Source organism: Equus caballus, chromosome 22, assembly GCF_041296265.1.
Source record: "Equus caballus isolate H_3958 breed thoroughbred chromosome 22, TB-T2T, whole genome shotgun sequence".
NCBI classification, from domain to species: domain Eukaryota; kingdom Metazoa; phylum Chordata; class Mammalia; order Perissodactyla; family Equidae; genus Equus; species Equus caballus.
This window is the reverse complement of record NC_091705.1, coordinates 45704956-45730478: the sequence shown is the minus strand read 5'-3', so window position 1 is coordinate 45730478 and position 25523 is coordinate 45704956. Positions and strand designations below refer to the sequence as shown.

Here is a 25523-nt window from a genome sequence, read left to right as displayed (position 1 = left end):
TCCATGCCTGGGATCCAAACCCATGAACCCGGGGCTGCTCATGTGGAGTGCATCAACTTAACCACTTTGCCACCAGGCCGGCCCCAACAATATTGTTTTATCCGTTTAATTCCTGTGAGATCTGTAGTGTTATCCCCTGTCATTTATGATATTGGTAACTTGTGTTTTCTCTTTTTGGTCTTTCTTAATCAGTCTTGCTATCTTTTTAGTCTCTTGTCAGTTTTATTAATATTTCCAAAGAACCAATTTTTGGCTTTGTCAGTTTCTTTATTGCTTGTTTTCTTTTTCATCGATTGCTACGCTTTATTATTCCCTTAATTCTTCAACTTGCTTGTATTTTTCTGGCTTCTAAAGGAGGAAACAATATTTTTAAGGCTACTTTCTTTTCCATTTTGAGCATTTAAAGCCACACATTTAATGTATATATCTTTCTGATGTATTGACCCTTTTATTAAGAAATGACTTTGTCTCTGATAGTAATATGTGGTTGATAGTCTACTGTGATGTTACTGTTACCACTCCAGCATTCCTGTCCTTTTTGTTTGTCATAGTAGATTTGTTTATATCCTTTCACTGTCAACCTCATGTCTTTACATTTAAAGTGTTCTTGCTTTCATTAGCATAGAGTTGGGTTTTGCTTTTATATCCAGTCTGACAGTTTCTGCCTTTTAATTGGAATGTTAGTCCATTTATGTTTAATGTAATTATTGATTATATTTGGATTTAATGCTGCTATTTTGTTACTTTTTTTCCATTTGTCTCATCTGTTTTTGTTCCTCTGTTAGTTCTTTCCTGCCTTCCTTTGGGCTAATTGCTTTTTAATTTTTCTATCGAGGATTTTCAGAAAATATAGCACCTTGCAACAGTGTAGTTCCACGCTCTCCCTCTCCTCCTTTGTGCTTGTTGTGTTGTGTTTTTGTATGTGCTGTGACATAACACATTACATTATGAACCTGGAAATATGCTGTTATAATTTTTGATTTAAACAATGATATCTTTTGAAGAAACCAAGAGAAGAGAAAAAAGTATATAGCCTTTTATACCCACATTTTTGCCCTTTTTGGTGCTCTTCCTTCTTTTCCTGGATCTGAGTTTCCATCTAGTATCATTTTCCTTCAGCCTAAAAAACTTCCTTCAGTACTTTTTTTTAATTTGGTTGGCTGATAATGAAATCTCTGTTTTGATCTGAAAATGTGTTTATTTTGCCTTCATTTTTGAATGATGGTTTTGCTGACTGTAGCACTGTGGCTTGACGGGTTTCTTTTTGTTTTTCTTGCAGCCCTTTAAGGGTTTCACCCTGTTGTCTTCTGGAGAAGTCAGCTGTCTTGCAGATGTACTCCTGTGTATAAAGTATCCTTTTTCTCTGGCTGCTGTCGAGGCTCTCCTCTTTGTCTTTGCACAATGAATGCTTATCCCACTTTGTGTTCATTGAAGTCCTTGGATTTGTGTGTTGCTGCCCTTCACCTAATTTGGGAAATTTTTGGCTATTGTTCTTTCAAGTGCTTTTTTCTGTGCCATTCTCTCTTTCTCCTTTCAGTCTGGTACTTAGATTACACAAAGTTAAACACTTAATATTGTCCTGCAGATCTTTGAGGGTTTTTTAAAGTAATTTTTCTCTCTGATGTTCAGATTTGATCATTTTTATTGATCTATCTTTAAGTTCAGTGACTTTTTGTCACCTCCAGTTTGCTGTTAAGCCTGTCCATTAAACTTTTTATTTCAGTTATTATGCTTTTCATCTCTATAATATTTTGGCCTTTTTAATTTTCTGCATCTCTGTGATATAGAGATTTCCTATATGTCCTTCTTTATGCATAAATTTTCCTTCTAATCCTTGAATAGATGTATAACAGCTCCTTTAAAGTCCTTGTCTGGTGGTTATGACATTCAGATCATTTTGGTGTTGATTTCCATTGACTGCTTTTTTTCTTTATTGTGGGTCACATTTTCCTGTCAACACATAGGTAGTTATTTTTAATTGAACACCAGACATTGTAAATAATACACTGCCAGTGTTTTGCTTCTCTAAAGTGATTTTTTTGTGTGTAGCAGGCAGTTATCTTGTCTGATCTCCAACTCCCAGCTGTCTCCTTTGTGGTGAGCAGCAGCTAACATCTCTGCTCAGGTGGTTTAGTTTCTGGCTGCTGCTTTTCTGCTGGATCTCCTGAGATCTCCCCCACCCATGTGTAGTTTAGCAGTCAGCCAAATATCTCAGCAAATTGTATACACAGATTTTGGACTTTACTTGCAAATCTCTCCACTTGCTGTTCATCTTCTAAGGATAGCCTCCTCTCCAGTTTCTGCCTTTTGGTTGCTCTCCAGTGCTCTCAAATGGTTGTTTTTTTAAAGATCCTGTAATTGTTATCTGTAAGAGAGTAAGTCTAATGAAGCTGCTGCTTTATTACCAGAAGTCTTGGTTCTTTTCTATAGTTTCCATTTTTTTGATGAGATCTCCTATCTGTTCATTTGTTATGACCCTATTTTCCTTTTAGTCCTTGAGCATATTTGTAATACCTGTGTTAAAGTCCTTTTAAAGTCTGCTGATTCTAACGTCTGGATCTTCTGTGGATTTATTTCTCCTGACTGATATTTTTCTTGAATATGGGTAACGTTTTCCTATTTCTTCTCATGTCTATGAATTTTTAAATTATTTATTGTATCTTCTTGGTGAAACATTGTAGAAACTCTGGATCCTGTTATTTTCCTCTGAAGACTGTTGACTTTGTTTTAGCCACCAGTTCAGATTCTTTTTCCCCTGCAGTAGTCAATAGCTGAAACCACTCAGTTTTTTCCCTTCAAGCTATTACTTTTCTCTGTGAATCTTACCATTTTCCCCATGCATGTATGGTTCCAAGATCAGCCAAGGATTAGAGTAGGGTTTAATCACAGATTTGGGGGCTCTCCCTTCTTTAGCTCCCTCCTTCCTTCTTAGGATTTCTGCCCTCACTTTCCAACTGCTCTTGCAAGCTCAGTCTCTCTTCTCTGACTTCTCAAGCTAGTAAAACTGTAGCTTTTCCGTGAGGTCCAGCTACCCTGCCTAGCCATGCAGAATGTGGGAGTGCCCCTGGGCAAAAAGCAGCAGCAGTGTACCCACTGAGGTTCCCTTCTCTCGAGGATCTGCTCTCCTTTCATTTCCACCAGCTTTGGTCACTCTCCAGTGCCTACAAGTCATTTTTTATACCTTGTCCATCTATTACTGTATGTCCCTTTGCACCACCACTTGGTTTTGGTCGCATTACTTAACCTCTTTGAGCATTAGTTTCTTCTTCTGGAAAAATGAGGACAAATAATACCCATGCCCATAGGGTTTGGGGAAGGTAAAATGAGTTAATATGCATAAATTGTTCATGTATGTGTTGGGCACATAGTGGGGACCTGGCACATGGCAACTCTTGAGCTACAGACAAACCCTTATCTGAGTAAAACCTGAGAAATATTTGGCCTTCTATTGATGAGATAACTTGACAAAACTCAGAATAAGGTGTTCTCTATTTTTACTTCTTGGGAATGTTGGCAATATTTTGAATATTAGCTTTTGGAATCCAGTTAGCGATAGGTGCGATACATGCTTTGGTATTTCAAGTGACTCTAATTTTCTGGTTATTTGTAGATAATCTGCAGACTGGCTTCAGTGCTGAGCAAGAGCACAGTTGAACGCCTGCTGCTTCCTCGATTCTGTGAATTGTGTGGTGATGGGAAACTCTTTCAAGTTCGGAAGGTGGGAACATATAGTTTCAAAACGTGAAAAGTTAAAAAAGTTAAAAAACTCAAAATTGGTTCCTTTAAAGTTTCTGGACTTCCTCAGTAGACACAGTCTGGAAGAAAAATGAGGCCGGCATAATCTGTGTAAGGAAAACACCAGCAGAGTGTTGCCAGCTTTCCTGCAATTAGGGCGTGTGTGGGGACCTGGAGGTGAGGTTCTGTGCAAGTGAACCTGGTGCGCTCAGGCACTGGAGGAGGAGCTACAGCCCTGCTGGCTGGTTGTTAGATGCTGTTGCTCAGCCGTGCAGGTCTTTCATTATCTGGGGTGATTTGCTCCAGAACCCTCTTATCTTTGCTATAACTTCCAGCTTCAACCCCGCCTTCCCCCTTCCCTTTTAGTTGCTTATCACTTGGTTGTCAAATTCTTCCTTTTGAAGGCCATTATCACCCCTTCCTGAACAGCCCCCTCTTCCTCCTGTAACTGGCCGTCTTCCTTTTCGTCTCTCCTTATGACGCATTGGCGAGAAGATAGGTCTCATTTGCCATGCAGAGAATATTAAGGGTCTCTTTTGCTCTATTGCTAACAAATGCATTATGTATTGAGATCAATTAGGAGCCAGAAAGACCTAGAGTTTGGTAGTCTATTGTAAATCTTCTGTTTCCAGTGCATCAGAGGCACCTGGGTGGTGCCGTGTGGGCGCAGGGCTCGGTGAGTGCTTGTTAGCTGCCTGACTAGAGGAGTAATTGCTCTCGAAGTTCCTGCTTGTTAGTTTCGCAATTCGTTAAGACAAAAAGAAAGCTGAGAATAATGGGTATGCCTTTTGCCTTTTTAAGGTATGTGCTGCAAATTTTGGTGATATTTGTCACGCCGTTGGACAAGAAGCCACTGAGAAATTTTTGGTATGTGTAGTTTTGCCAATTGTAATCGCTGATGTACTTCTTAGGGCGCTTTTAAAATCAGTTCTAAAGTTTTGTATTTATGAGTCTGTTACTTTGGAATGGCAGCTCAGTTTTGCATTCATCAATTTCAAAGTTCTTGACTTCTGAAGCTAATGTTTCTCCTAAGCTTTAGGCACTGGTCTGTGGGACGGAGCAGAAGCAGCCCCAGTGCTCTTTCCTCTGGACGTCTGCTGTTGCTTCCTCACTGGTCACTTCCTCCAGTCTCTTCTCACTGTCTAGGCCACTTTCTCCCTTCTTGACTTATTGGCCTTTCAGGCACCTTCACAAGTACCTCCCTGCCTCGCCACTTCCAGTCTCCTTCCTCAGACCACACACGGCCTGGCCTGGGCGGGTCTCCCCTTGGCTGTGCATCTGAATCATGGGTAGGAGGGAGGGCCCGAGGGTCTGTATTTTTGATGAATTCCCTTGAGATTCTGAGGCACAGCTAGGTGGCCAGGTGACTTTTCAGCTCCCTTGAGGCTTTCTGCTCCTTCACCTCTTCACGCCTCTGCTCATTGCTGCCCCTCTCCTTCCAGGCTCCTGACTACCTGGTGGACCCTGCTGACACTTCACACCCAGCTTGCATGTGCATAGGCCTCTGTCCAGGTCTTTCCTTGTCTAGACTCACCTCCCCACTGTGTCAGAAAGAATTAATTTCTCCCTTCTCAGCATTCCCACATCATTTGTTCAGAGTGCTTGTTTGTCCTTCCCACACCTCATTATAGTTTTGCTGACAGGGGACCTTTACCCTATCGTGTTCATCCTTGTTTCTCCAGTGCCTGCCCCAGACCTGGCACATAGAGAACTATGCTGAATACGCACTTGCCACTTTTATCTGACAGGATATGCTAGCTGTATGGTTGGAAGTATAGTCTTTGAACTGATTTTGAAATTGAAGTTCAAAAGCTTGTTTAATTTTATTTAAAGTATAAGCCATGTCAACAGAGTTCGAACCAAAAAGTATTTTTAGTGGGCTGTCGCTTTGAATATACAGGGAGCGACACCATCCGCGTAACGTGTCTGCATGAGGAACAGCTGAGACCAGCATGTTAACCTTTCTGTAGGCGGGTATTTTCCTTGATCATATACTCCCATTCGTGGAGCTTTTCGGCTGATTATTTTACATTAGGATATTACAAACAAAGCATTATCTTTAAAGGATAAATTTTAAAAGAGGATGTAATCATGACCTTCATACAGATATAAAATGAACTTGTGTCAAAGATTTTATAGTTCTCTCATGTATTAATGAGGGAACCAGTAAGATGTGACAGCTGGTTTAACGGAGAGCTCACAGTACGACACGCTTGTGGTCTGCCCGAGGCCTGCTGAAGGGAGCCTGCAGGTGAATTCACAGCAGCTCCGTGTCCAGGCTCATAGTCGTGTGCCGCTGGACACAGTGTGCATTTCTGTGCACAGGCATTACTTACTTTACTATTAGTTTTTAACAGTTCGACTCCTATCGCTAAAATAGCCTAGTCAGAGGCCCTGTAGGTCCACAGCCTCATCAGCGTTTTCTTACTCTTGAGAGGAAGGAAAGGGGAGCGAGTATTTTGGGGCATCTGCTGAGCGGCAGTCGCCTTCCCGACACCGTGAAGCACATGGTTATCCACACTGTGTTGGTGATTTTAATCTTGTCTAAAAAGAATAAAAGAAAATACTTTAAATTTAAAAAGTTACCTTTTTGGTATCTGTGATACCTGGGTGGGTGAGCTAATTGGGATATCCACTAAGTTTCAAAGTGATTCACAGTTTTTCTTCACAATTCACATTACGAATATCAGTCATTCTGCCTTTTGGGGGGTTTTCTCTATTATCTTGTTAAATTTAACCAAGTCGCTTACTAGCATTAAGAGTTAAAAGAAATGTTTCTTTATTCTACTTATCATAATTTCTGTTTGTTTCAAATGGTTGCTTTTATACTAGTTTATGTTTCCCTTTTCTTTCTCATCAATTTATGGATATGCCTTAACTACGTCATAAAACAGGTGCTGCCCTCCCTCGGGGAAACCACATTTGAGTAACACTTGTGTTTGCTTTGGTAGATCCCCAAGTTTTTTGAGCTCTGTTCAGATAATGTTTGGGGCATGCGGAAAGCCTGTGCCGAGTGCTTCATGGCAGTGTCCTACAGCACATCTCCCGAGCTCCGCAGAACCAAGCTCTCGCCTCTCTTCATCAGACTCATCAGTGACCCCTGTCGGTGGGTAAGTGCGGGCAGCTCGCAGCGCTGGCCTGCAGCCGCAGCAAGCTTTCTGGCCTTGTCTTGGCTTCTGGACTTGTGACTGTGTATTTTGTCTTTTCAGAAACTAGTCAGCATATTTAGACCCACTGGGGATTAGGGCACCTAAAATCTCAAAAGCTGCTTTGGTGCAAATTAAGAAAGTAGGGGGCCTGCCCTGTGGCCGAGTGGTTAAGTTCATGTGCTCTACTTCGGTGGCCCAGGGTTTTGTCAGTCCGGATCCTGGGCGCAGACCTAGCACTGCTCATCAAGCCATGTTGAGGTGGCGTCCCACAGAGCAAAGCCAGAAGAACCTACAACTAGAGTATACAGCTATGTACTGGGGGGCTTTGGGGAGAAGAAGAAGAAGAAGAAGAAAAGAAGATTGGCAACAGATGTTAGCTCAGGGCCAATCTTTAAAAAAAAGAAAATGGCACACACCTTAACATTTGTAGTGACTATCACAGAAATGAGAGTTGAGAATGGAAAAACTGTAAGTGTGAATTGTTCCCTTTTCTGTTACTCTCATAAACGTGCCTGTAATGATTAACAGGGTCTGTTCAGATGCTTTATAAAGTCTGGAATTATTTGATGTGGAATTAATATTCTGGAAGAATAAAAACTACATGATGATGCTAAATTTTTCCTCATTTTCTGTTGAAAAATCGTTTCTTTGGAATTTAGGGAATGCCTTAGAAAGCAATAAATCTGCTTAGACATAATTTGGTGAACAGTGAATTGTCTGTGATGAGCCGTCTGTTCAGCCTGGGATCAGCCCTGGCTGAGGTCACACTCACTGGGCTGTTCTCTCTGGTTTCAGGTGCGCCAGGCTGCCTTCCAGTCCCTGGGCCCCTTCATTTCTACTTTTGCAAACCCCTCCAGAGCCGGCCTTTATATTCGAGAAGACGGCACCCTGAGCATCCGACCGCTGGCTCAGGGTTTGGACTCCACTTTCACCTCGGGGTCGTCCAGTGCAGACAGTGGCGGTAGCACTTCCTCAGCCTGGTGAGCTCCGACCAGGACAATTACCAGGATCCCTGCGTCACCTCAAGCGTCCACCTGAAATTCTAGCAATTATCTTGTCTACAGTTTAGTAACAGTGACCTTCTGGGCAAGATGGAATATTAGAGCTTTAATTATGTAAAGAAGGAAAAAGTAATTGCAATAGTGATGTTGAAACATGACTACTAGGTTATAAATAATGAAGCTACTGTGTCTCCTAAATTTAGATAAAATATTCATTGAGAGTAGAGATTAAATAAGCCTATAAAGAAAATTTTCTCTTACTTTTTGATTAATGAAATTCTTTGGATAATTTACAGGGAAAATGTGAAGTCTCCCAAATGTAGTTTTGTGCCATAGGATATTACACGCACATTAAAGGTGATATTCCTGACCCACCATTAGTAGGCTGTTTTTCTAGTAAATTCTAGTGATTGATCTTGGATTTTTTTCATATCTTTCCTCTGAGGATGATGGGTTCATACTAACTAGACCATCCGAGGTAGTTTATAAGCGTCTGCCCATTGTTAGTATTATACAGGAGCGTGAGAGTGGGTAATTTACATAAATCCTTTCGAAGATTGGTGCGTCCTCCTCTCCATCCTTCTCCATTCAAATTCATTGAGTTCCTGCTATATGTCAGGCCTGTGTGCAGCATCTTCCTTATCAAGACTTTCCAAGTGGTTTTCAAATAGCTGGCACTTAGCGACTTCGACACCTTTTATTTTCTGATGCCTGCCCCCTGGTGGAGGTACTAACCAGCAGTAAGTGCAGGAAATCTTGCTCCTGAAGGTGTGTCAGCAGAAGCCAGGGTCAGTTCACCACTTGAATGGAGGGATTGGTTGAACTTTTGTTTGGCATTTTCAATGCACATAATGCTCCCAGTGGGGTAAAGGGGCTGACTGGACCTCTTATTCTCTTGTGAAGTTGTCGTCTTCTGGCACTGGGAGACACAGGAGGTCAGGTGGCCAGGTAGAGAGGAAGACTGGCTTGCGAAGGTGTGGATCTCATGTTTTCCTCTTACTTCCAGTCTGTTATCACGCAGTGCTAAAAGTTTGCTTTCCTCAATTTAACCTAGTTCCACAAAGCCGGTGCAGCCACAGCCGGATCTGCCCGTGGAAGGCACATCAGCAGAGACTAGCAATCTCTCACATGCCAACAGCTTTTCTAATGGCCTGATGGAAAACCCAATGGAAGACTCTGTCTTGGCTGGAGCTGAGTTGACCAGGCTTTCCCCAGAGGCCAGTGCCTTCTCGAAGCTCCCTGTTATTAACGACCTCCCCATCCACAGCCACGCTGGGCTGAGTTCCTGGGCCTGCCCAAAGAGTCCTGAGGATGTATTCAATAATTTCCTTTATTGGCGAACTCCTCTTCCTGACATCAGCAAGGACTTAGAGCTGCTTCTGAGTGAGGCTGGGCCACAGGAAGAAGGCTGCAGCGGACCTGAGACTGTGCATAACAGTTGTGTGGCCAGGAACGAGATTCAAAAAGTCCTTGATAGTTTGCAGGAGCATATGATGAATGATCCAGATGTTCAAGGTAAATGCTGTCCACTGAAATTTAAGAGAAAACGGGCTATTTCTGGGCTGTGTGTCGCACGGGCCTGTGTATTGCTGCATATGTGCCTGTGCTTATCTTTGTTTACTGTGTGCACACACTGAGAAGGGAGACTCGTTCAGTCTCCCCACAGCTAGAACATCAGGGATCTCTCTATGGAGGTTCCTGCAAGGGTTTGACTCCTTGTTTTGCTATCGTGCAAGCCTGAAGTCAGTGCCAATATCAAAGCAGATCGTTCTCGGGCACATCTGTAGCGGTGGCAATTTTATGAGCTCCTTGGACACTGTACATCATGTCCCGTGTTATATGCCCTCTCTAGTTATGAACAGCTAAGGATGGTGCTCCTTTTGGAGCCTATTAGCTCAATCCTTAGCTAAACTTTAAGGTTTTTGTCTTTGTATGGCAAGGAAAAGTACAACTTCTTCTTTGGGGTATTTTTCATTTTATGACTAGTGCTCCCACTGAGTGTCTGATCTGGGAGCCGGGCCTTGCAATCCATATCCATTATCACGCCTCTTCTTTTTCTAAACAGTGCTATATTTGTATTCTTCCTTGAGTTGGGGAAATTGGAAAAAACAACACTTGCTGCTGTTGCCGGGCAAAGATTAGTGAAGGTTTCAGGAAAGGAAATATGAAAATCCAGTTAGCCCTGTGATTATTCTTTGTCTTTAAATTTATAAAGGAAATTAAGTCCATGTTTGCTGAAGGAATGAGCACATGTAACATCTCGCTTCTAATAGCTATAGACAAAGGTCTGCTTTTGGAAAACACGTTTCTAAAGCTGCATTGATCTCAAGGCTGGGACCAGGGCTGTGTGCTGGGGCAGCAACGACCGGCACCTGAGGCCCTGGTGCTCTGATGGCAAGGGTGATATAAACAACCACCTGCTGAAGGGTGTGGCAAGGGCTGGGACAGGAGTGGGCATGCTGTGATGTGGAAGCACAGGGCAGGAAGCCGGTCATTCCTGGGGACAGAGGAAATGTCTGGGAGAAGACCTTGCAGAACAGGTGATATTTGACATGAGCTTTAAAGGGTGGCTGGGAGTCCACCATCTGGAGAAGTGAAGGGATGGGTTTCAGAGGGTTCTTTCAGTTCCCTGAAATCATTGTTTGTAAAACCTTGCATGTATATGCATACTTAATTTCTTTGTAAGAAAGGACCCGCAGCTTTCATCAGAGCTCAGAGGGATCCGTGCTCCCAAAAGATTCAGAAATAAACGACCCATTGGGTATTTTGAACTGACTGGCTGGAAATGTCACTTGGGCCATTGGGATGGGCCTGGTGTGCTGCACTGAGGAGGTGAGACCTTGCCTTGGGCAGAGTGGGGAGCCAGCTATAAGCTCTAAACATTTTAATGAATCTTGGAGTCTATTGAGTTTAACTAGTAGAAAACAGGATGGAAGAAGTGTGTGTGTGTGTGTGTGTGTAGGTTGGGGATGTGGAAATAGCAGTTTTTTTTTACAGAAAGGTATGTGAAATATGTCATCATTCTTTTAGGAGGGTCTCAGACAGTCATGCTCTGGACTGAACAAATGAGTAGCCCTTGGGGCTTGGTAAGCGAGATCTTTACTCATCTGCTTCTACGTAGATGGATTGGTATCTGTGCACGCGTGCGTGCGTGTGTGTGGTAAAGAAGGCAGCCATCATACTTTATAAATAGGGGAGCAGGACCTCCCTCACCAAGTTGGTGGACCTCCCAGACATCAGCATTCAGTAACATTGTGTTGTCTTCCTGTGAAAGATGACGGAGTCAAACTCTGATTTCCCTAATTGAGGCTTTTTGAGTTCGGATTTGATGCTCTGTGCACGGCTGGCTTTTAGTTGGAATAGTTCAAGTTAATGGCCATAAATCTCCCCAGCTCACTGAGAGCTGGTTCTGGGCCTCTGGAGCACAGCTGCCGCAGGGACGGGTGTGTGAAAGGTGGGCACTGGGCAGCGCACCCACACGTAGACGGTCTTGTTGGGCACACTCCTCTGAAGTAATCCCTGCCAACCAAATAAAGTGATTAAAATTCTTGAAACTTGTCTTCCTGCAGCTCAAGTTCAGGTATTATCAGCTGCACTGAGAGCCGCACAGCTTGACTCTGTGAATGAGCCTGAGCGCAAGCCGACGGAAGGTCTAAATGGAGTGTCCCTTTCTGATCCCAGCCCTGCCTCTGACAATCAGATGGCTCTGTCAGCTTCATCATCGCAGAATGAGCTCTCCGTGGCCAGGATATTACAAAGCACAGTAAGTATTAGCCCTCTCTCTCAGCCACTGAGGATGTGACAGAAATCACAAAGCTGCATTTTCTTTTATTAATATATCCTGGCAGAGATGATAAATGGCAAATTTAATTTTATTCTTAAGGTCATGTTTTGGATAACTAGACAACCAATCAATCAGGTGATTGATAACCCTGATTCTCCTCCATAAAAACAAGGGTGGGGAAACCAAGGACCTCCCCTCTGCTCCAGAGACACAGGAGCTGCTTCTTTAACCGTGTGATGAAATGCTCTGCGCCACTGCTAGCCATCGTATACATCTTTTCATGATGGCGGAAGGTGAATTCCTGCAGCTCCCGGAATTGAAAGTTGGCAGAGGCCTCAGAGACTGCTCGTCACGTCAGCCCTCGTCCCTTAGGTGCTCTTTTAGCACGTGGTTGCTCAGGTGGTGGTGCCGGCATGCTGTTCCTCACAGGAGAGACTTTGAAAAGCCAGCAGCCCACCAGCTTTTCTCCTGTAGTCTGGAACCAGCCCCCGTGAGACTGGGGCTCTGCCTCGGGGGTGAGGCGGAATCCTGTGGGTTGTTTCTTACTTTGAGTCTCTCCAGAAGCTTTCTAGCTTGCTGTGGCTGGAGGCTCTGATGCCTTCCTCATTCCTACTAAACTTGCACTTGGACCGCTTGGGCTGGGGCCCTTCCCAGGCAGGGGTGAGACTGGAGAATTGAAGTTCGGGACAGGTCCGTGGTCATGAAGTCATGGGCGTGTTGGCACCTTCTCATTTTCATGCACCACGATGGATAATCTCTGTAAACTTGTGGTTTCCAGGGTCAGAATGCCAATTGTTTCTTCATTCACATATTTTACACTTTGATTTTAGCAATTAAACTAACTTATCACCTCCCTTACCCCCAGGCCTGCTCCAATAAAACAAAACAAGAGACAGAACTAAAAAGCCTGAATACAAAATGTTTAAGAGTTTGTGAAGGTTACCTCTTATTAGTAAGAAATGAGGTGATATCCTATTTTGTTGGTTTGTTTAGAAAACTAGGCAAGAAAATTTGTGTTGTTACCCTTGTTAACTGGAGTGTGAAAATCACTTGTGTTCACTAGAAAGGTGTGGCCACATTTTCCTTGGTGGGAGATGTGATATTATTCGAGCTTCTTTGTCATAAACAGAAGTGAAAAGAAAAAAAAAAGAACAGATTCCTCCGAGTTGGCTCTTTTAAGTGAAGGATGTTAAAGAGCTTGTGTGGCAGGCCTCTGGCTGACGGTAGGATACTGCAGCTCTCGAATCTGCAGCCTGACTCTTGATTCCAGTGGGGTCAGTCAGGCTGCTTCCAGTTGCAAATGAAGGAAAAAGACAAAAAAGGATCAAAAGCTTAAACAGTGAAGACTGTTCTCTCAAACAAGACGGCAGGAGGTGGAGCTGAGGCCGGGGGCTGGTCACCCAGCTCCTTCTGTGCCTCCACTCTCTCACCGTAGTGTGCCAGTGCAGTCCTGAAATGGGGGCCAGTTTCTTCCCACTTGTCTGTCTTGACTGCCAGGTGGTTTCTGGGGCCGTGACCTCACGATACCTTGTGGGTTGCCTTGACTTGTGGTGGTTTAGTTAAACCTTAACTTGGATCCTGGAGTCAGTGCTGTACGTAACAGTTGCACTGAAGACTTTGGAATAAAATTAATTCCTGAAAGAAGAATAATGATTTATTACTTATTAATATATGTGAATTTGTTAAGTTGGAGAAATTGAGGTCTTAGGTTATCATACCAAAATATGTCTGTTTTATCATGTCCTCTGTTAAACTAAGCACTACATTTCAGTGAAAACCTCGGGAACTGAAGGTTCTGGTAGCGTGCCTCAGAGCAAACGAAGTGTCTATTGGTGTATTAATGACTTTCCTGGATCATATATTGAGCTGATTTGTCAGAATCCATTAAGCTGGGAGACAGTGTGACATTTCAAGTGCACGTGGGGAATCCTTGTTGTGGGTAAAGGAGAAGGTCGGGTCCATCTCAGTGAGTGCGAATCAGTGATCAGAGACTGATGTGTCACAGTGAATGTTGTTGCTCATTTTAATTGTTCCCCTAACAGAAAGGTTCATCAGCAAACATTAGAAGTGTTTGTACCTCTGAAAATCGACAGCGGTTTTCTGAGTAAAGACTCCTTTATCAGCCACGTCTTTTCACTCAGATTCAGTGGGCCTTCCTCTCCTTCTCCACCCTCTGTCTGACGCCCAGCGCTGCTACAATCTCCAGTTCCCAAGAAATGCTGGAAGTGCTTGCTTCCCCATTTCTGATGAACCTCCCCCTGCCTTCTGGAGTGTTCTATGCCTTAACCATGTGGATATTACTTAAGGGCATTGGTTAACCCCACTGGGGACTCTGGGGCTTCAAGAATGGTAAATGCAGACTCAGGTTGTTGGTACTCACCAACGTTCGCCTGTCTTTTCTAAGTGCCTCAAGCAGTCTTAAAATGTGTAAAATCTATTTGCCTTGGCAATTAAAAGGACTGACCTATACAATATCTTAGATGACTATGCAAATGTATTTTTTATCATCTGGGGAGAGAGCCTCCACTTCAAGGGGCACTCTGCTCTCGGTTTGCATCAGGCATTTCTAGCATTGAAGGAGGAGTCTTTGAAGGGGGAACGGTGGGACAGCTTCCTCCTTTTGGGTAAGTTGGTAACATGTCTGATCAACCCTGCAGGAGCCAGGCGAACCCTCTGAGGGAACCCGTGACCGTTCGGAGCCTGGACAGAGGCATGAGCCCACCCCACTGGAGAAGAATAAATCTAAATTCCAGGTTTGTTCCTTGAAAAGAAAAGCAACTCAAAACTTTACCTTTTCTGGCAGTTACATTTAAGAATGGCCACGAGAACCAGATACTTTTCTTCCGTTAATAAGAATGACGTGTCTTAGTTCATGGTCTTTGTTGGTAATCTTTCCTTTCTAACCTAAAAAAAGTAACTTCTAAGGTAGTGTTTAAAGTCTTCTGAACAGTCTAGAATAGGATTTTAATAAAGCAAGTCAAATATGAGAAAAAATTGACATCTATATACATTAATATTTAGTGTCTGTTTATACAAGTCATTTAGCTTTTTTTTGTCTGAAAAGTTTTTGACATCTTCTTTTTGAACCATGTTTTGCTTTGTTCTGTCTTGTGGATTTGCTTCTTGTGCTATGTCAGTTCTCTTAAATGTTTTTAATTGTTGTGTCCCATTGCCCTTACAGGGACAAAGGTAAGGGGATGGAGTCTTATCCATCAGCTGGAAAAAGGAGTAATGATCCCAGTGTAGGGCCTGGGCCCGAGGTGTTGGGGGCAGTTAGAAGAGAAGAGAAGAGAGTTCCTCCTCTCCAGCCGTGTGCACCAGCCTGACCAAGCCCTGATGTGTAGGCTGCTCTCTACCGTAGCAAATGTTGGGGCCTTTAGAAAAGACGAGCGAGGGCATTGCCTCCACTTCAGTGCAAGTTGAAACTGACTCCTTGCAGAAGAAGCAGCTCGCCAATCCAGAGCCGTTGCCTTTAGGAAGGCCTCCTCTTCCTCTCAAATCTCTGCTTTGCTGTTTTCACCTCCTAATTCCAAATTCCTTGTTTCTGATGAGTATTCTGCAATCGTGCAAGCATGATGGTTTCCTTTCTCTCCCATTTCCCAGGATATAATCCCTCAGCCCCTGCTAGATCAGTACGTGTCGATGACCGACCCAGCTCGAGCACAGACTGTTGACACTGACATAGCCAAGCACTGTGCCTACAGTCTCCCGGGAGTGGCGCTCACCCTGGGCAGGCAAAATTGGCACTGCCTGAAAGATACGTATGAAACACTGGCTTCCGACGTGCAGGTAAAGCACCCTTTTCAGAGGCACGCACGGATATAGCATGGGTCGTCTAGGAGGGGAGGGGAGGCTGCAGCAAGGCTCACTGACCTGTATTTTATGTGGCTGCAAGGCGTATTTACTGGTCTCTGAAGAAATAAAGCTTTAAGTGGCCAGCACCTGGCAGTATCAGTTTTGCTCTAGAAATGCCACTTGCGCTGTTGATAACATTGAATTATGCCTGTGTTTTGTGCTGTGTGTGTCTGCTGTGCACCAGTGGAAGGTACGTCGCACCCTGGCCTTCTCTATTCATGAGCTGGCTGTGATTCTTGGGGATCAATTAACGGCCGCTGACTTGGTGCCCATCTTCAATGGCTTTTTAAAGGACCTGGATGAAGTACGAATAGGAGTTCTTAAACACCTGTATGATTTTCTAAAGGTAGGAAGAACAATTAAAAAGAAAAAACAAACCTCCCCTCTTCAAAGCAATTTTTTTAAATCCTGAATATGTAAAGTATCACTGGAAAAAAATGCAGGTGTCTAGGGTTCCTTATTGAAACATGCCGTCCAAAATCTTAAAGTGAATGTTCTTTCAGTGATGGGTAAATATTTTTATATCTTTCCTCCTAATCTTCCTGTCCCTTTGAGTTCTGATTCTATGGAGGATGGTAGATGTATAGCCTCGCCCGCTCTGTGAGCAAGAAGGAGCCCTGGCCCCCGGGCAGTGCATGCTGTGCCCAGGGTCACCCAGGGGAAGAGCCAGCTGAGGTCCCATCTCAGTTCTGCATGAAGGGCTTTTTCTGCAAGATGTTGCTGCTTCTCTTCTTGCCTTTTTTCTTTTTTCCCTAAAGGAATGATGGGTATAAAAACAGGAATTTAAAAATGACCTAGAGAAACTAATTGCTCACATCCACACGACCAAGAGCTGCCCTTGGTGGACTTTGGTGCCTGATGACCATTTGCGAGTCTTGTCTCGTGGTACAGGCGCACACAAGCAGTGCCGACCCCCTGGAAGCAGCAGTGGCTTTATCTTCTGAACACACACATATGCGGGGTTTTTAGGCAGGAAATTATGAGAGAAGAAAGAGCTAGGGGGCATTTGGAAATACACAGGCCCATGCACTAACCGGGAGGAAAGGTGGGAAGCATTTGGGGGTACATTTGACGTCTGTAGCAGCAGCCTTGACTCAGAGCCGCGCTGGGGGATGGAGCAGGGGCCTTAGGGAATGCAGTTCTCGCCCATGACAAATGTGTAATCTGAAGTAAGTAACAGTATATTTGAGGTCATTTGGAGGGATTATATATTTTTATTTATATATACATTTTTAAAAAATAGTTGCTTCATGAAGACAAGAGGAGAGAATATCTTTATCAGCTTCAAGAATTTATAGTGACCGATAACAGCAGAAACTGGAGGTTTCGATATGAACTAGCAGAGTAAGTAAAATCTGTTTGGGGGTATGAGGAGGCAAATTAGATGGAATAATTCTTAATTTTCCTACCTTATAATTGATTTCTAAACAAGCAGTAATAATAGTGTTCTTCTGGATAAAGAGATTATGCTTTTATTAAGGGATAAACTGAATCCCAAGGCTCTGAGTTTCAAATACCACAGTCTCCCGGGAGACATCCATTTTCAGAGAAGACAGGACTAGAGTCACTTTGGAATTAGAAGTGTTCTGCTGTTCTATAAGGCAATTTATTCGAACCAAATAAAAGATGAATCACCGCTCTTCAATATTTTCCTATTAATCGGAGCAGTTTTTGCCGAAGCTTTCTTGAACATTCTGAGCATAGCCCTCTCTGGAGGGCACAGCGTGGTTTATGCACTTCAGCTTCTAAAGAAAATTATGCTACAGTGCGAGATATGAAAAGGTCTAACCCAGATGAGACGATGATTCAATAGAAACGTCCCCCCAGGTGGCTCGTGTCTGTACATCATTTTGTGTGTGAAGGAGCATTTGATTCCATCTTGTGCCGGGGAAGGGAGGTGACAGGTTTTAGTGATTCCAAAGAGGGCAAGCGTCACCTTAAATAGTCCTGCCGAGGCGCACGGTGTGCTCTCCGCAGTGCCGAGCGGATGTTTGTGGTGGTGGTGGTTTGCGTTTTAGTTTTCACCTTGTCAAGATTTATTTCCGTATCTTTAGTTTTCATTTTTCTTCCCCTCAACTAGAAATCTCTCAGATAATTGTCTTCCCTGTGGAAATCCATCAAGCTTTTGCAGCTATTCGGGATATGATTTGGCCGATGCCAGGGGCAAACTAAAAGATTTTCTCTTTGCTGTGATCTTTAATCATTATGCTTAATTTGAGAGATTGAGGCTTTAGTCATTATGCCATGTTCCCAGCGAATATCCTGAGAACAGAAAAACAGACCCACGTTTTCCATGAAAGCATCGCGCCCTCTAGCGGCAGTGTGCAGGAACTCGGCGAGGTGGACTGGCTTCCCGGCGGGGATGGGGCCGGGGGGATGGGGCGGGGACGGAATGGGGAGGGGGGTGGGGCGGGGACGGAATGGGGAGGGGGGTGGGGCGGGGACGGAATGGGGAGGGGGCCGGAGACCAGAACAGGGAGGGGGATGGGGCGGGGACAGGTCGGGCCGGGCGGCGGAGGATAGGGGGACGGAGCTGGGGCCAGGCGGGCTGGCATCGCCCGACAGCGTTATCTCCGAGTGCTGGCTATCTTCCATCTCTGCTGTGGTTATTGAAGCCAAAGCCCCTGATATGAATTCTGTGCTCCTGTGCCCATGATATTGGTATCATTTTTCTGAAAACAGTGCATTTTGATATGAAAGTATTCACCGGCACTTCTGGCTCCTGGTTCTAACTTCCTTCCAATCTCTTTTTCATTTCCTTTCGTTGCCAGTGTGGAAATAATGCCATTTATTTTCATCCCCTTCTCCCCATCCCCATTTAGAAAATAGTGAAAGCTTTGGTGGTCGGTTTTGCCAACGGCCACCTTATGAATTTTCCCCCTGGAGTGAGGAGCTGATGCTCTGGTTCTCCCCACGCGGAGCTCGCTGGCTGGTGAGAGGCTCGTGCCCTGCGCGTGAGCCGCCGGCAGAAGCCGAAAGTTTCCCGTGCAGCTTCAGGAGCGCCGCGGGGGCCGTGAAGCCGCGGGGGCAGTGAAGCCTCATTTGAGTCTGCCCTTGATCTCTCGATCTTTGGGAACTTCAGTGTTCTGGCTATTTTTGTGTTATCTGATTTTTAAAGTTTTATGTGCTTTCGAACTGATAACCTAAAATTGAAATAGATAATCCTTATTCATAAATATCTCAGCCTCTGTTTTACAAAGTTTAATTTATTCCCTTTTTGTTTGATTTGTTTGTGTGTATGAGATGAAGAATGGAGGATTTTTTTTCACTTTTCTTTGCGTGGCCGTTTCACCCAGCTTTCTGCTTTTGGCATTTCACTGACGAAAGCTTTGCTGCATTGCGTTGATATCCCAGGCTGGCTGTTTATATCTGTAAGATGAAAGTAAAGAGAAACTAATAAGATGGTTTTTGCCCCCAAAAAACAATTTCTTTTTTTTAAATTTCAGACAGCTGATACTGATTTTGGAACTCTATAATCCCAACGACGTTCATGATTATTTAATGCATATTGCCTTAAAGTTGTGTGCAGATAAAGTCTCTGAAGTTCGCTGGATCTCCTTCAAACTAGTAAGGAATCAGGGCGTTCTCTGTGATTTTTGGAAATAGGAATATTTATGTTTCTTCCATTTTTAACTCCTTCATTTTTTCTGGGCTTAATTTGTCAGTTTACCTATGAAACCAGCTTTTAAGTTAGGAACTGTATTATAATTTTATCAATATGTAAAATAGCTTTTTTGTTAATCAGTATGCTTCAGTGATAGAAATTGTGGGTAAATCATTTTATATATGAAACCCTGTAAACAGTGGCTTAGGGTTTCTTTTAAGCACAGATTGGGTTTACTCTACAGCATGGTTTCGTAGAGAGGTAGTTCGTGAGCACAAACTGGCAGAGAGAAGCTGATCGTGTTTCGTGTGGGCTTACACCAGCTGAATGCAGAGGAAAAAAGTTCATTTGAAAATATTGATTTACTAAGGGACTCTGCTGGTGTTAAAATGTTATTAAAATGACATGTTCTGAAAGGGAGTGATTTAGTTACTCTGTGAGGGGACTCTTCTAACATTTGGAATCTGAAGATTAGTCATGTATTTCTCTGATGCCAGACCCTTTTCAATTTCGTTACGCAGGGTTTTGTGTGTGCGTGTGTTGCCGCAAACTTAAACATCTTTTCTCCTCTGTGTTCTAATGATTACTGTAAGAAAAATTACTTTCTCCTCTGCTTATAAATTCATTTTAAAAGTGGAAGGGTGCACAAAAATGTCTAGTTTCCGTGTAGAGCAATATTGGGAATTCAAACAGATGCACCATTTTAAATGTGCTCTTCTGATGTTTTTCACAGGTTGTGGCAATTCTGCAGAAGTTCTATTCAAACAGAGAAAACGTCTTGGGGTTAAATTTCATCCAGGAACTCGTCGTAAGATTCCGGCACTGTTCTAAGTGGGTCGGAAGGCAAGCTTTCGCTTTCATTTGTCAGGTTAGCACCGCCTGGGGGGTCTGCCCTCTGTTGGTCGGGTGCACCAGCCTGGAATGCCAGCCCGTGACTTGGGGATCAGTCGACTGGACCCCTCATCTCACAGGAGATTGTGACAACTCAGTCAGGCAAAGTGACTCGCCCACAGTTACCCGACCCGTACACATGTTCGTTCTAGGGATACTGATTGAGTGCCTGCTGTGTGCCAGGCCGACTCTAGATGCTGGGGACAGAGAGTGGACACGCTTCTGCTCTCCCAGCACCTTCCACCTGGCGAGGCGAGGGCCAGGCCCAGAGCCCTGCTCCTGTCCCGTCCAGCCCAGGGCTGTGCTCCTCACTACCCCTCCCCTTAGCCAGCTGCCTTGGAGAGAAGGGGGACTGAAGAGCAGAGCAGGAGGTTAGGGCGGAGACTGCTCCCCTCTTTCAGGGCAAGTTCACGTCAGCCTGCCCAGCTCCTCATGTTGCCCTCTCTACCTCGCGTCATGGAGATGAGGGTGCAGTTGATGTTTGGCCGGGGGTAGGCATGATGGCTGCCATTTCTCGAATGCCTCTGTGTGCCAGGCATCTCATCACCCATCTAATCCTCAATAATAAGATCTGCCGTGCATTGAGCATGGTACACCTGTATACTTTTAGATCAGTTTTTTTAGATGAAGCAATTGAAGCCCAGAGAGGTTAAGTAACTTGTTCAAGATCACACAGGAAATGTAAAACCATGATTTTTTTCTGTTAAAGTGTTATTTCAAAAGTTTTAACTTTTCCTCCTGCACATTTTCAAGCACATACAAAGGTAGAGGGACTAGTATAATGAATCTCCATGAACCCATCACTCAGCTTTCTCAGTAGTACAGTAAAGGTGTGGCTGGATTCCACTTGACCCCAGGCCCCAAACCCTTTTCTCTCCCTCATAACCACCCCCACTGAAGGACTCACCAGGGCCCTCTGTTGGGCTGGAGAGGCACCACAGGGGTACTCTGGCCATCCACTTTGAGAAGTGCAGTGGGTGGCAGAGAAAGTGCCAAATTCACAAACTACGGGCCTGCCACCTTGTAAGGAAGAAGTCAATGCTCGGACCATTTTGTGGAGAAAGGATAAATGAGATAGTCTTGCTTTTATTTTTTAATTCTTTATCTGAGGGCTAGAAAATCCATGATGAAACAAAAGGAAGAGCCTCCAACTAATTTTACTCAAGAAAAATCAGTTTTCCTTTTTGCTTTCACTAATTGTTAAAGATTTAGGAGACTCACAATAACACAAACAAAAGGGAAGGTGCTCAGCCAAGAGTCCTGCCTAAGGGTCACAGGGATTATCATTCCAGCGCAGCTCGAGGGAGAGATGAGACGCTGGAAGGCAGGGGGCGACGTGAGTCCACACCGCTGCTGTGAAGCCAGTCTGCTGCTCCCTCGGGCGGCGGGCAGAGTGCTCCCCCGTGCTGCGGCTCGCCTTCCGCGAGTGGGGCAGCAGTCGGCCGCCTCCTGATGGTCCTGAGGCTGAGCCACCAGCGCACTGCCTGCACCTGGGCGCTACCAGCTGCTGTTGGTGCCTTGTAGTGGGAAGGTCGACAGGCTTTAGGGTCCTCACCCCTGGCTTGGAATCTGCGCCCTGCCGCTGCTTGTTGGTCATGAGGCCAGTGGGTGTCCCCGCCCCACTGGACAGAGTCCTTATTTCTGATTCGCATGGGCGGCTGGGAGAGTGTCATGCGAGTGCGCGTGGGGCTCGGGGAGCAGAGAGGCAGTGTGCGATGCAGGTGGTTAGCACTGCGGCAGTGTTACCAGGTGACCACAGGCGGCTGGCGCGACACCGGACTCCAGGAGCTGGCCCTCCCTTCCATGCGCGGTCCCTGCCCTCAGAGCTGAGTTCTGGTGAGGGTTCTTAACCCTTCCTGGTGGTGCCACGTTTGACTCTCTGCAGAAGTGGCCTGCCATGCTTCTCCGCTGTGCAGATGAGGAAACGGCAGCTGAGAAAGGTGATGCCACTTACCCAAGGCCATGGAGCTAGTGAGGGACCGAGTGAGGGTTTGAACCCAGACCTGGCTGACTCAAAAGCCTTTGCTTTCTCCACCAAATAGCATACTCCTTGTAACCAGTGCTTGGTGAGCAATTAGAAAACGTTAATTGTGTTTCTAACCAAATTTAGCAGTTGAGATTTTAAAATTCAGACACACACACACCGCCCCCTCAGACCAACAGATCCCGAAATTACTTCTTTGGAACTACTGAAGTGTCCATTTTCAGAAGAAGCATGCTGATCGCTCCCTGTTGAAAACACCACTTCTTCGGCTGTGCCTTTCCTCCTCCAGGGGGTGGTGAGTGAGGGGTGCGTCCCCGTGGAGCAGTTTGTGGAACACTTGCTCCCCAGCCTGTTGAGCCTCGCCTCGGATCCTGTTCCAAACGTCAGGGTGCTGCTGGCCAAAGCGCTGAGGCAGACACTGCTGGAGAAGGGTGAGAGGACCGTCTTCTGACCTGACCCACTGTAACCCTCACCGGGCAGCACCGGGCTTTCTCTTTAGGAAATCGTGGCAAAGCGTATGATAGCTTACTTCAGATTTATCACACAAATCGATACTTTCAAACATATTTATAAAATGACTAAGGAAATAAGGGTCGTTCTGTTTTTACATTTAATAAATGTATGCTAAAATGGAAACTATTACATAATCTTCTAGAAATGAGGGAAACTTTTGTAAATTTTGAGTTATGACATAGAGATTATGAAAGTTAGCAAATTTAAGCCTTAACTACATTTAGGTTTTAATGGTATTATTTTGTAATCAGTAAGAAAAATTTATAGCCCAACCTAGTCAGTTATTTTACACCTGAATGGGGCTCAATGCAAGATCGTATCCCTGAGCGGCTCGTGTCTACACTACACACCCGGCCCTGCCTATGCCTATCTTGCCACTTCCCTCCCATCCCCCGGCCCCCCCCCCCCCCCCCCCCCGCCCCACCAGCAACCTGCTCCCCCTCCTGTGTTCCACACATTGCCAATTCTTTTGTATGGGAGGGAAGAAAAGATAATATTAAAAGTTCTTTAGTTATAATTTTTAAAATATGCATACCTATTCTTGGGAGTCCATCTTTAAAATTTAGAAGTACTCTTTGATTAAAGCAATTTTATCATTTTCAAGGGCTTACATACATGCTTATTCTGTGACAAATGATTTATTGTCCTGAGATGTGGTTGGAAAAAACCAAAAGCTAGCGTATGTTTTAGAACACAGTTCATGGCACATGTGATTCAAACTCATGTTTTCTCTCTTTAGCGTATTTTAGAAATGCTGGAAACCCTCATCTTGAAGTTGTTGAAGAGACTGTCTTAGCTTTGCAGTCAGACCGGGACCAAGATGTTTCCTTTTTTGCCACCCTGGAACCACAGCGGCGGAATCTTATGGACATCACTGTGCTGGAAAAGCAGCACTGAGCACTCTGCAAGCACTTACGGCCTGGCCGGTTCATGCTTGGCACACACTGCTTACTGTGCCTGGAAGGGGAACTGACTGAGTGACGCCTGCCGTGGGAGGAAGGAGTTCTGGAACTTTATACCAAGCGCTTGAACGCCCCCTTCCCACCTGCGGTGACAGGACTGCACCTGGGATGGGCTCTGGTTATGACCCCCTACCTACCTGATCAGGAAGTCTGCGAAAAGGTGGAAGAACCAGGTGGCTCACTGGTTGGGGGGCCTCCATAGCGAAAGACGGCCTGCGAGCTGTTTGTCTCTCTGTTACAGGCTGTCATTTAAAGCCACCTCCCCCAGAAATAAAGTCGTTTATAGCAGCTTTCACTCTTTAATAGACTTGCATATTTGGCTTCCCTTATGCTTTCTGATAAAATATAGTTTATGGTCTTATATTTTATTTTTAACTGAAATACTGTACATATATAAATAACTCTTGACAGGAAGGAAATATATTAATGTAATATTAGCCTCCTATCAGTGAACAGGACAAATACATCATTTAAATTTATGCCCCACTTTTGAGTTGCTGCAAATATAGCCCAATTTGTTTACTTTTGAAAAATGTGATAAAGAAGTCTACTACTGAATGATTTATAGCAAGCTTTCTAATATTATACTTTTGTTACAAACTGTACTTGGAACTTTTCCTAGGGCACTCATCCCTCCCCTGGTTGCTCCAATTGTATCCATAAAGATGTGGCCTTTGATAGAGGCAGACAGCAGGGAGCGTCTGCATTCTTATGCGGATATGTTACTATGTGGTTAAGAACTCGAGAGGAGCACTGGTCATTGAAATGCTTGCATATTGGCTTTATACCTAAAGCTTTAGAATCTCAACAAACAATTAGAAACCATAGTTTTGATCAGTCCATATACTTGCCCGAAAATACCAGTGATTTGGGGGGTTAAATTATGATACTCTTCAACTTAAGTGCAGAGAATTTAGATTTCATGCTTTTAAAATTTAGACTAAGAGAAAGAAATTCTAGGATTTAAACAGGTTTTTCATTAATTAATAATTCAAGGTTCCAGAAACATTTGCTTAGATTCTGCGTACATGTATACACATGTTATTCTCGTTTCTGTTTTTATCTCCTCAAAGGCAAAGGGAAGGAAGGAGCAGCCCATCTGGGGCCCAAGAGCCAGCTGCAGAGGGCGCGCCGCTCCTTCCATTCTCCCCTTGGATCTTTGCCTCATCTGTCTTTTCTATCTTTCTTCCTTTTTTTAGAAAACTAAATTTCTGGAGCTATATATTGAATTTCCTGGTATATAGGATGTTCTCCCCCTCCTTCAAATTCCACTGAGCTGATTCTTTAAAAAGAAAGGAAGGAATCTATACGTGCCAAAGAAAATAAGGCACACGTGGGAGAATTTCACATTGTAACCCAGGGTCTCCTTTTGGCAACTCTGGCAAAGAGTGAGTTAATAGGTTGGAAGCTACTTATTAAGAAAAACCCAACCCCTCTCGTGTCCCAGACCTGCCTGAAGTGCGAAGACGGAGATAGTGTTTTGCTTCAGGGGCAAAGAATTTTTAATTTTTTTATTGCTTAGAGATTGAGATTGTCCTGTTATTCACATCTGTTCATCCCACAGCAAGGAGAATTATTCACCTGCAATCTTGTATTCTGTGCAGAGCTTAATTTTCCATTAGGAAGAAAAGATCAGCTTCAGTTGGTGGTGTGATGTGTGGAATCTGCATGCTGAACCACACGTGCTCGTGGAGATTGTAGAGACTCTGTGGGAAATAGAATCTAACCTTTAAAATTTCAGTTTATGTGTTAAAAATTTTCTATAATTTCATACGAATGCCTTTCCAATGCAAAGATTTTTTATGACTGTAATTTCTCTGCAAGAAGTATGTTTAAAGCTCACATTTTATGCTTTTCTTTGTGACAACGGTGATTTTTTGAGGTTGCTCTGGTCCCTTGCCACCCTCTCCTACGCCCCCTCCCTTCAGCTCTGTGTAGTTGTCGCTGTGGGTGGTGGTGTTGAGAGTTTGTGACTTGACACGTCGGCTTCCTATTTTACTTGACCCCTGAGCCTCCCCTCCTGGGAATTAATGGAAAAGCGCAAG

General features: G+C 44.3%; 1 protein-coding gene across 17 annotated transcripts in view; it reads left to right on the top strand.

The window, feature by feature from the left end:
• The window catches only part of LOC100056167 (serine/threonine-protein phosphatase 4 regulatory subunit 1), a 78212-nt gene extending 54431 nt beyond the window's left edge, over positions 1–23781 (top strand). For 14 of the 17 annotated variants that reach the window (XM_023626801.2, XM_023626799.2, XM_023626804.2 and 11 more), the window contains 14 exons: positions 3611–3718; positions 4537–4602; positions 6687–6845; positions 7680–7864; positions 8940–9400; positions 11455–11648; positions 14327–14422; positions 15273–15458; positions 15709–15870; positions 16768–16868; positions 18971–19091; positions 19862–19996; positions 22293–22434; positions 23256–23781. In XM_023626801.2, the coding sequence (XP_023482569.2) occupies positions 3611–3718; positions 4537–4602; positions 6687–6845; positions 7680–7864; positions 8940–9400; positions 11455–11648; positions 14327–14422; positions 15273–15458; positions 15709–15870; positions 16768–16868; positions 18971–19091; positions 19862–19996; positions 22293–22434; positions 23256–23413 (2274 nt within the window). In that variant the 3' untranslated portion in view covers positions 23414–23781. Of the gene's footprint in view, positions 1–3610; positions 3719–4536; positions 4603–6686; positions 6846–7679; positions 7865–8939; positions 9401–11454; positions 11649–14326; positions 14423–15272; positions 15459–15708; positions 15871–16767; positions 16869–18970; positions 19092–19861; positions 19997–22227; positions 22435–23255 lie in introns of all 17 variants that reach the window. The other 3 variants (XR_011430841.1, XR_011430843.1, XR_011430842.1) reach the window with 1 other exon arrangement.
• Positions 23782–25523: the final 1742 nt, after the last annotated feature.